Below are 10,081 nucleotides of genomic sequence, written 5' to 3' on the forward strand. Positions count from 1 at the left end.
GAAGGGCATTAAAACAAACCGAGAGTCTGTTCTGGACGCTGGACTTGAGAACACTTTTTCCTACTTGAAGGTACTAACCAAAACAGCTGCTTACTTTAAATTAAATAGCCAGGTGCATGCGCGGGGGGCTGCGGTTTGGGGCTGGGGACGTGCTGGGGCTGCAGGGTGCTTTGGAGAGGGGCTGCGGGGGCCGTGGGGTGGAGGTGGCGCTTGTGCCCCTCCGCTCCAGGGAGCCGGCGGCCCTGCGCGCTCTGCCGTGTGTCCGTCTGTCCCAGTCCGGCTGCGGGGGGTGATACTGTCGCTTCGACCCTGCAACCGCTTCCCTTTGCCCCGGCGCCGCCGCTCGAGCGAGGGGCTCCGGCTCCGCCGCCCCGGGGAGGGACAGGGCAGAGGAGGCTGCGAGCGAAACCCGCCGCCCGGCTGCTCCTGCGAGAGGATCGCGCCCGGATTTCCACCCGCCGGCAGGCAGGGCCTTGCGCCGGGTCGTCTCCTCGCAGCGGGCGCCGAGCCGGCCTTGCCGAGGGAGCCAGCGCCGGCCCCGCAGTTGGCATGTGCGTCCCGAAGGGATTTGCTAGGGAAGTTGTGTTTTGAGAGCGTGGGATAGAAAATTGCACTAAAATAGCTGCGTGCCGGTTCTCCTCCTGCAGCAGTCGGGGTTCTCCGTTAAGGCTGAATTCTCTTGGCATCGAGCCCCGGAGCTGCTGGGGTGCCGGGACGGAGCAGGGGCTCGGCGGGGAGCTGGTGTTTCTCTTCCCGGGGGGGACGGACGGACGGACGTTGCGATGTTTCCCTGCTCTTTCCAAAACCGCTGGTGTCTGGGAGAGTTTGTTAATGCTGCTGCCGCTGCCGGGCTCGACTGCGGCGGGCTGGGATTGAGCGAGTGCTCGGGGCAGCGGGCAACAAGCTTTGGGCAAGGCTGGACATCAGGAAACGGTGTTTCCATGAGCTGCGGTTTGGAGATCTCCGGGATGCCGGTGCCCTTAACCTGCTGCTGGCTTCGGCGCGAGACGCTCGGGCCTGTGAGCGTGCGCTTGGCCTCGCCAGGAGCACTTAGCTTTAACACTGTCCGAGCCCCTGAAAACCTCCTTTAAAGTCCCTGTAAAATTACTCAGTAGGTTCTTCCCTCTCCTTTTCCTTCCCTAAGGAGTTTAGAAAGATTTGCTTTGTTTTTCATCTGTCCTGCGTAAGGAAGGAATAAAGTGCGGGAGGCCGGCTCGGCCCCGCGTCCCCGAGGGCGCACGGGGAGCTGAGCCGGCCCGTCCAGCGGGGCTGCCTGGCTTCGCCGGGGCTCAGCACCCGTCCCGGGCCGGCGGTCAGGGCTCCCGCGGGGCTCGCCGGCTCCTCCGCCATCCGTGCCGGGGGGCGAGCGGGGCCACGGACGCGCCAAGCCACGGGGCAGCCGCCCCTGGCCGCGTCTCTAAAGCAATGGATGTCCCGCTCCTCCGGCCGGGCCCGGGGTCATCCCGGTTCCCGACAAGGTGGCGCCTGGCTGCTGGTTTTGAGCAGTTTGGGCTGTTTCGGAGACCTTCCCGGGGAGCTCGGGGCAACGTTCCCGGGGCAAAAGGGCCTGACCCATCTCCTCTCCGGGGCCGCTAGCTCAGAGCGCCCGGGCACCCGGAGCACCCGTGCTTTAGCAGACGCTCCGGTGCGGATTAGCCAGCTGCGGGTCCGCTCGGCGTCGGGCCGAGCCGCGGCGTGTCCGGTCTCGCCGGCAGCTTTCATCGCTGCAGGAAGAGGCGGCGTGGGCGGAGGGCGTCTTTGCAGGGTTGCTTTCGCGGCGGTTAGGAACCGAAGAGCTTTTTTGATTTGTGTCTTTTCTGCACTGTTCACACCTACCTCTTGCAATAAGCGGGCTGGGGCGCAGCGCCGGAGGAAACGCGCTCCGGCCCCGCGGTGCCGCGGCCGCTGGAGCCGGGCGGCCGGGGCGCCCGCGGGCGCGAAGGGGCTCTGCGCCCCGGGCTGCTCCGACGGGAGGCCGCCGGCGCGGGCCCTGCGCGCCTCCCTGGGGAGCAGCTACTTCGTCTCCCCCGAAGGTACTTTTACGTTAACCCCCCGGCTTTTCCCCCCTCCGGTGCACTGAGATGTGGGACCTGCTGGGTGGAAGCGCTCTTGCGGGGGACCTTTGACGCGGAGGCAGGGAGGGAGAGGCGAGCGCGGCGGCGCCGTCCCCGCGGGGAGGGATGCTCGAGCCCTCGCTCCGTCCCTCCGTGCGTCCCATCCCGCGGCGCCGGGGCGGCGGATCCCAGCGCGGCGGGGCGGGAGCGCGGCCCCGCTCCGGGCGTCTCCCCTCCCTCCGTAGGTGCTTCTTCCTTCAACCACTGGTTTTAAGCACAAACGCGTTGCCTGGCGGGTCCGGGCGGGCGGCGGGGCGCGAGGACGGCCCCGTGCCCTGCCCCAGGCAGACCCGCCGCGAGTAGGGTAGAGTTTTGATGTGCAATTTAAAAATATATTAAAAAAAAAAAAAAGTATGAAACCCCCCGAGGCGGCTGCGGCGGCCTCGAGGTGTCGGGTGCCTTGGTGGGCAAACTCTGAGCCATGTCCCTTCGCACTTGCTGGTTTCTCGCCCTTCTCCCGAGAGCAGGCGCCCCGAGAGCCCCGACACCGGCCCCGGCGCCCGAAGCACTTGTCTTGGGCAGAGGAAATCAGAGCAAGCGAGCAAAACCCCTTCCGAGCGTGCGAGGGGACTGCAAAGCCCTTCGACCCCCCCCCCTTGCGCTTCCAGGGAGCGAGGATTAGACGAGACGTAGGAGAAAAAATAAGGAAATCAGCCCAACAAGCCATCCATCCCCCCAGCGCAGACGCTATCCTCTTGGCCTCGTCCTTACCCACGCGTGTGAGCCTAGTGAGCGGTTAATTTGTCTCGGATGTTCCATATATGTATTTTCAGAAATCCTGCATCACCTTTGGGGAGGGAGGGGGGGAAAAAGGAACTAAAAATAAATTAAAAAAAAAAAAAAGGAAAAAAAAAGAAAAAAGCATTCAGACTTGATCTATTTTATACAATGTAAGCTGCGACCAAGTCCTGTTATTCATATTGTGGCTTTGAATCAATTATGTTTATTAAAATGCTATTGCTTCTATTTCCTCGCTCCTGTCGTTCTTCCTCCGTTACAGGCCGGACTGGGGAGAGCGGGGAGGGAAGCGGCCTCGGACTCACCTCCGGGCCGCGCGCCCCGCTCCCGGGCACGGCGCCGGGGCCCCGGGAACGGCGGTGCCGGAGGGTGGTGTGGCAGCGCCCGGCGCCGGCTCGGACGTGCTGTGTTTTTGCAAGCTCCCAGGGCGGCGAACGCTGCCGGGGGGGCCGGAGTCTTGCAAGGAGAAAGTGGGGTTTGGGGGGGCCGCGTCGGGGGCCGCCGCTGCCTCAGGGCTGCAGCCAGGCGCTCACGCGGCCCTCGAGCAGGGCGATGCCCAGCATGATGCCGCTGCCCAGGAGGAAGCCGCCGTTCTGCAGGGCGAAGCGGCCCCAGGAGCAGCCGCCGCCGCCGCCGGCCTCGGCGCCCCGCAGCACCTCGGGGAGCTGGGCAGAGCGGGGGGCTCAGCGGGGCCGGCGCGCCGCCCCCGGCCCCGCCGCCCCCCCTCCGCCGCCCCCCGCCGCCCCCTTACCATGTCGGCCAGGGCCACGTAGAGGAAGAGGCCGGCGGTGGCGGCCAGGAGCGCGGGGGTGAGGTGCGAGGCGCCCTGCCCCACGGCGGCCCCCGCCGCGGCCCCCGCGCAGGAGAGCAGGGCCGAGAGCAGGTTGAGGAGCAGGACGGCGCGGGGCGACGCGCCCGACCGGAGCAGCACCGCCAGGTCGCCTGCGCGGAGGGAGGAGGCGCTGGGTGCGGGGGGCCGCGGGCGCCGCGGGCGCCCCGGGGCCGGCACTTACCCATCTCGTGGGGCAGCTCGTGGCAGAGCACGGCCAGCGTCGTGCTGAGGCCGCCGGCGAGGCTGTGGGAGAAGGCAGTGCCTGCGGGGAGAGGAGCCGGCTTGCAGGGACCCAACGCACCGTGCACCCCGTGTCCCTGTGCACCAATGCACCGCGCGCCCTGCGTCCCCGTGCACCCCATGTCCCCATGCACCCTGCATCCCTCTGTCACCAGGTCCCTGTGCCCTGATGCACCATGCACCCTGTGTCCCCATGTCCCTCTGTCACCCTGCCCTTATCTACTGTGCACCCCATGTCCGTCACCGTGTCCCTGTGCCCCAATGCACCATGCACCCCATGTCCTTGTACGCCCCGTGTCCCTCTGTCACCCTGCCCCTGTGCCCTGCTGCAGTGTCCCCGTGTCCCCATGCCCCGGTGTCCCCGTGCCCTCACCGATGGCCAGCCCGTCCATCAGGTTGTGGATCCCGTCCCCCAGCACCACCATCCAGACGAGGTCGGCGGCCCCCGGCCTGGGGGGCAGCGTGGGGCCGTGGGAGTGTCCGTGGGGGTGTCCGTGGGGCTCAGCCGCCCCGGGGGGGCCCAGCTCCGGCTCGGGGGCCGTCAGACGCCGCAGCTCAGCCCCTGCGGTGGCAGCGCCGCGGTGGGTGCAGGCAGCGGGGGCGGCGGGCGCCGCGGGGGGCGGCAGGTGCAGCGGGGCGGCCGCGGGGCCTTACCTGGCGCCGGGGCGGCCGTGCCGGGGCTCTCGCCGGGGGGGCGGCCGCTCGCTGCCCCGCGCCGCTGGGGGAGAGCAGAGCAGGGTGTCGGGCGCGGAGCGGGACCCCGCAGCCCCGCGCCCGCCGCGGCGCCCGCCCGGCTCTCACCGTGGCCTCCCGGCGCCGCCGCAGCATCCCCAGGAGCAGCTCCACCAGGAAGAGCAGGTAGATGCCCCCCAGGACCGCCAGCCCCTGCTGCAGCGCCGCGGCCCCCGGCTGCGCCGGCGTCTCCGCGTGCCTCCCCTGGGCCTAGACACGAGCGAGCCGGCGGCTCAGGGCACCCGGACGCCGGGGCCCCCCGGCGCCCCGCTCTCCCGGGCCGATACCGATACCTACGTGGGGCCAGAGGTGGAGCAGGGCGTCCCCGCAGAGCGTCCCCGCGGCCAGCGCCACCAGGAAGGCCAGCAGCGAGCGGAAGGAGCCGCGGCTCAGCAGCGGCACGAGGAGCACGGCCAGGGCGGAGGGCAGGCTGACCAAGGCGACCGCCAGCAGCCCCCAGCCCAGCGCTGCGGGCGCCCGTGAGACCGGCCCGGACGGCCGGGGGGGGGGGGGGACGGGCGCGGGATGGGGGGCATGGGCATGGGGCGGAGGGGTGGGATCCTTGGGGATGCCGGGATGGGGGACGAGGCTGTTGCACGGAGGATGCCGGATGGGGTCCCAGGCGATGCCGGGATGGGAAACAGGGCTGCTGCACGGGGGATGCAGGATGGGGTCCTGGGGGATACTGGGATGGGGGACCTGGAGATGGGGGATCCCACGATGAGGGTCCCGGGGGTGCAGGAATGGGGTCCCGGGGCTGCGGGGCTGCAGGACCCAGGGTGGGGGAGGCCGGACAGGGGCCCCGGGGCCGTGGGGCCGGGTCGGGGCCCCGGCTGGGGGTTACCTGGCCACAGGGCCCCCCCCGGGGGGGGCGGCGTCACCTCGTCGCTGTGCTGGATGCAGACGCGGCTGTCGATCTGGTAGAGCAGGGCCGGGCAGAGCAGCGAGAACTGCTCCGGCGTGAGCTGGGCCACCGACGCCAGCCCAAAATTCACCAGCAGCTGCGTCACGTTGAGGCACTGCGGGGGCACGAGAGAGGCGCTGGGGCGGGGGGGGGGGGGTCAGCGCCCAGGACGCCTGGGTCCCTCTGGGGGTCCCCAGGGGCTCCGAGCGCAGGGTGGCACAGTGGGACGGTGCAAATCCCCCCCCCCCCCCCCGGCCTCGGCTCACGTCCTCGTGCGGGTGGTCGTAGACGGAGTGGTCCAGCCCCAGCACCCTCCCCAGCAGGCTCAGGCTGGGCTGGTCCCGCCGGGGCACCGAGGGGTCCCCACGGCTCCCAAGGGTGGCCCCGGGGCCGGGGGGCTTGGAGGGCTCCGGCTCCCTCCAGATCTTCACCCCCTGCTTGCTCCGAGGGGGCTCCGGGCTGTGGGAGACAAGGGGGGATGAGCCGCTGGAGTGGCCGGTCTGGGGGGGGGTGCATGGTGCAACGGGGGGGTGCTCCGGAGAGCTGGGATGCTCCAGTGCAATGCAGGAGGCTCCGGGGAGCTGGGATGGGGGATGCACTGGTGCCATGGGGATGCCCCAGGGAGCTGGGATGCTCCGGTGCAACGGGGGGGGGGGCTCCAGGGAGCCAGGATGAGGGATGCACCGCTGCAATGGGGGAGGCTCTGGTGCAAAGGGGATGCCCTGGGGAGCCGGGATGCTCTGGTGCGATGCAGGAGGCTCCAGTGCACGAGGACGGGGGCGAGCCGGGCAGCCGGGGGATGCCCCGGGTGCCGGTACCTGGAGGGGCGTCCGCGGGCCGCGGGGGCCGTCGTCGGCGGGGGGGAGCTGGCGTCGGCGCCGCCGTGCTCCCAGGCCGGGTGGCGGTGGCGGTGCTTGTCCTCCTGCACCTCGAGGAGGTCGAGGTGGCTGACGTGGCCGTGGCCCAGCTCCTCGTGCTGGATCTGCACCACCTGCACGCGGCCCAGCCCCAGGCTCAGCAGCAGCCGCGCCAGCCCCTCGGAGGGCAGCGTCCCGTTGGTGCCGTACTGCCCGAAGAGCTGCCGCAGGTAGTAGCCGTGCTCCTGCGCCGCGTCCTCGGGCAGCGCCGTGTCCTCGGGCAGCGCCGCCGGCCCCGGCGCCCCCCGCGCCCCCGCCAGCGCCAGCAGCCAGAGGCAGCCCAGGAGGCGCCCGCGGGGGCCCATGGGGACGCCGGCCACCGAGCCGCCGCCGGACGCCTGGGCCCCGCGGTGGGCAGGGTCCTGGAGGCGGCCGAGGTGGGGGGGGGGGGGTCCCCCGACGAGGCTGGGGAGGGAAAGGGGGACGCTGGCGTCAGTACGGCACCGCTGAGCCCAGACGTGCCCCCCCCCCCCTTGGGGGACACCCTGCACCCCCTGGTGTAGGATCCCAAGACGCCCCAAATCGGGGCCAAACGCGCTGCCCCGAACTGCCCCGGTGCTGAAGCAAGGCTGCGCCAGCCGGTGCTGCGTCCCCATGGGGAACAGCCCCCATGTGCCACATGCCCACCGCGTCCCCGTGCCTCAGTTTCCCCTCCTAGCACCCCCGGAGCATTGCATGGCCTCCTCAGAGGCCGCAGCGCGCACCCACCGTCCGTCTGTCCGTCCGCAGGGCTGGGAAGCAACCGCCAGTGGCTCAGGGTCCCAGCCAGGGACACGTGTCCCTGCTGGGGCGGCGCGCCATGGTCCGGCCCCGTGGACGGGCCCCGGGCGCGACGCCGGCCCCGTGGGACCAGGCAGGGTGTGGGGAAAGCGCTGGGGGGGACGGGGGGGACGGGGGGGACACGGTGACACTTGTCCTTGACGGGAGATTTTGCAACCGGGCCAGCTTTTGTGTCGGGAGTTAATGTTTCACCGGGCGGGAGATAACGGCTGACGAAGCTGGGTGCCCCCGCGCGCGCACCCCAACCCCCGGAGGGCTGCGCCCCCAAACGCTCCCACCCGCAGCCCAGTTCGGCCCAGTTTGGCCAGCCGGGCCCGTTCCCCAGCTCCCAGGCAGCCGACGCCACCCCTGGCCCAGCTCGTCACCTGCGGCCGGGCGGTGACGAGACGTCCATGGCCCCCCCCCAGCCTCGCCCCCATCCCGGGGCACCCGCGGCTCACCTGGCGCCGCCGAGGCAGGAGGGGGCCGCGCGGTGCCGATCGCCGTGGCCGGGGGACGCGCCGGGGCCCGGCCCCCCCGTCCCCGCGCCGCGGCTGCACCGTCTGCTGCGCCCGAACCAGGGGGGGGCCAAGGGTCACCCGGGCGTTGCTCAACCCCGGCCCCGGGAGGGGCCGCGCGGCGACGGCCTTAAAGGGCGAGGGGGGCCGGGAGTCCCGCGCCGGCACCGCGCGCGGACTGACCAGCCGAGCCGCGGGCAGCAGGCAGAAACCTTTATTACCGACCCCCGGGCAGGGCCTTGCCGCCCGCGGGCGCAGGAGGGGAGGCAGCGGGGGGCCGCGAGCCCCCAACGCCAGCGAGGGGCCCAGCGGCTGCTGGCAGCAGCCGCACGGCTCAGCCCCGTCCCGCGCAGGGACCCCGAGCTCGGCCGGCCCGGGGCGCTGGGGAGCCGGGGCGTGAGGGCCGTGCTCTCGCCCCGCGGGGCTGCGCCACCGTCCCGTGGCTCAGGGCCGAGAGCGAACCCTGCGGGAGCAGGAGCCGGGGGGCCGGGGACCCCCGTCACAGGCCGGGGGCCGAGCGCCCGGCACGGGAGGGCCGGGGGCCGGCGGCAGCGGGGCGGCAGTGGCGGGGGCCCGGCCCGTTATCTCTTGCTGCTCCGTCGCGTCTCTTTTCCGTTGCTGACGGGGCCGGCGGCGGAGGCGGCGCCGGGGCCCGGGTGGCTGGGCTGGCTGCGGGTGATGCGTCCGCTGGGGGGGTGCGCGGGGGCGCTGGGGGGGTGCGCGGGGCCCCCCGTGCTCAGCCCGTTCCCGTTCTGGCTGTCGGGGGCTGAAAGCAGAGCAAAAGGCGAGGAGAAAGGTGAAGGCGCCAGCGGCGCGGTGCCGGGGGAGGCCGCTGCCCCGCCGGGGGTCTGGCATCCTCCCTACCTGGGGGCGCTGCGGGGGGGCCCTGGCTGGTCTGCGAGGCGGCTGGGCTCGCGCTCTCGTTCTGGGCCTGCGAAGGAGACGGAGACGCCCCGTGTGGCAGGGAGCCGGGGGCCGGGGGCGCGCCGGGGGCCGGGGGGAGCCTCCCCGGCCCGGGAGCCCCGCGGGGCCGCCCCCGCGGCTCCGGCTCCGTCAGACTCACGCCTTTGCTCTGCGACTGCTGCGCCACGTACTCGGGGTTGGGTTCGCTGAAGTTGGGCACCTCGGAGTAAACCATGCAGAACCTGGGAGGGGAGAGAGCGGCGCTGGCCCTCGCCGGCGGGGAAACCGAGGCGCGAGCGGGGCCGCCGGCTCAGGGCAGACCCCGAGCGGCCCAGCTGCCCGCTCCCCGGCGCCCGCCGCACTCCTTCCTTACTCGCCGATCTTCTGCAGGTCGCCTCCGCGCCCCGTGTACAGGGTCAGGCAGCCCTTGAAGACGGACGCGTAGCTGGAAGGAGACGGAGGCCAGGGGTGAGGGGCGGCGGCGCGGGGGGCCGCCGGGGCGCCCACCCGCCCCCCTCCCTGCCTACCCTTTGGTGAGGCGGATGATGTCGCCGGGCTGGATGAGGTTGCCCACATCGTCCCACACGGAGATGTTGATGCTGCCCGTCTTGTCGGCCACTTTACACGTCCTCACCTCGTGCCCGTCCTTCGTCTTCGTCACGCGGCCTGCGGAGCGGGAAGAGGAGCTGGGAGCGCCGGGAGCACGGCCGGAGCCGGGGAGGCCGCGGGGCCGGGCGGCGGCACCCACCTGTCTCCAGCACGATGAAGATGAGGTTGAGGTTCTTCAGCCCCGGCTTGATGTCCTTCACGAACGTCTCGGTGCTCATGGTGCCACCGGGGGCCCTGCGCGGACACGGCCCTCACCCACGGCACCGCGGACGGGACGGGGCCGCCGGGACGGGGCACCGGGAAGGGTCTCGGGAAGAGGGAGACCGGGGATGGGGCCACCGGGGACGGGGCCGCCGGGATGGGGCTGATCGGGCACCGGCCGCGGGGATGGGGCACCGGGGCGGGATCAGTAGGGATGGGGCCGCCGGGATGGGTCCCGGGAACGGGGCCACCGGGGATGGGGCACCGGGAAGAAGCCGATCGGGGACAGGGCACCGGAACGGGGCACCGGGGAAGCGGCCCCGGTGATCGGGACCACCGGGAAGGGGCCGATCGGGACCGGGCACCGGGGACGGGACCCCGGGCCGGAGGCCCCGGCTGCGCCCCTCCCCCGCCGCCGGGGGGCGCTCGCTCCCCCTCCCCCCCCCGCGGCGCGCGCTGACCTGCCGGAGCGCCGCCGCCGCGGGCATTCCCGGAAGTGGCCCCGACCTCCTCCCCCGGCAGCCAATCAGCGCGCGGAGGCGGCGGACGTCCCGCTCAGCCGGCCAATGGCGGCGCGGAGGGGGGGAGGGGGCGGGCCGGACAGGAGGTTTAAA

The 10,081-nt window shown here is 72.3% G+C and overlaps 2 protein-coding genes across 4 annotated transcripts; both read right to left on the reverse strand.

The window, feature by feature from the left end:
• Positions 1-3,038: 3,038 nt before the first annotated feature.
• Positions 3,039-6,837, reverse strand: SLC39A5 (solute carrier family 39 member 5). 2 transcript variants are annotated; one of them, XM_067314099.1, is made up of 10 exons: positions 6,379-6,837; positions 5,827-6,019; positions 5,501-5,675; positions 4,954-5,123; positions 4,726-4,866; positions 4,579-4,642; positions 4,298-4,486; positions 3,866-3,946; positions 3,604-3,794; positions 3,039-3,308 (listed from the first exon to the last, which is right to left on the reverse strand). In XM_067314099.1, the coding sequence occupies exons 1-10, from the start codon at positions 6,780-6,782 to the stop codon at positions 3,078-3,080; spliced, it is 1,839 nt and encodes a 612-aa protein (XP_067170200.1). In that variant the 5' UTR covers positions 6,783-6,837; the 3' UTR covers positions 3,039-3,077. The 2 variants fall into 2 exon arrangements, with proteins under 2 accessions (XP_067170200.1, XP_067170201.1); XM_067314100.1 differs by having other exon boundaries at positions 3,220-3,517.
• Positions 6,838-8,009: 1,172 nt separating this feature from the next.
• Positions 8,010-9,996, reverse strand: NABP2 (nucleic acid binding protein 2). 2 transcript variants are annotated; one of them, XM_067314207.1, is made up of 7 exons: positions 9,929-9,996; positions 9,406-9,500; positions 9,185-9,323; positions 9,031-9,102; positions 8,818-8,899; positions 8,619-8,685; positions 8,010-8,520 (listed from the first exon to the last, which is right to left on the reverse strand). In XM_067314207.1, the coding sequence occupies exons 2-7, from the start codon at positions 9,482-9,484 to the stop codon at positions 8,336-8,338; spliced, it is 624 nt and encodes a 207-aa protein (XP_067170308.1). In that variant the 5' UTR covers positions 9,485-9,500; positions 9,929-9,996; the 3' UTR covers positions 8,010-8,335. The 2 variants fall into 2 exon arrangements, with proteins under 2 accessions (XP_067170308.1, XP_067170307.1); XM_067314206.1 differs by lacking the exon at positions 9,929-9,996 and having other exon boundaries at positions 9,406-9,903.
• Between the last annotated feature and the right edge of the window lie 85 nt (positions 9,997-10,081).

The sequence above is a fragment of the Apteryx mantelli genome, chromosome 33, assembly GCF_036417845.1.
Source record: "Apteryx mantelli isolate bAptMan1 chromosome 33, bAptMan1.hap1, whole genome shotgun sequence".
In the NCBI taxonomy this organism is placed as follows: domain Eukaryota; kingdom Metazoa; phylum Chordata; class Aves; order Apterygiformes; family Apterygidae; genus Apteryx; species Apteryx mantelli.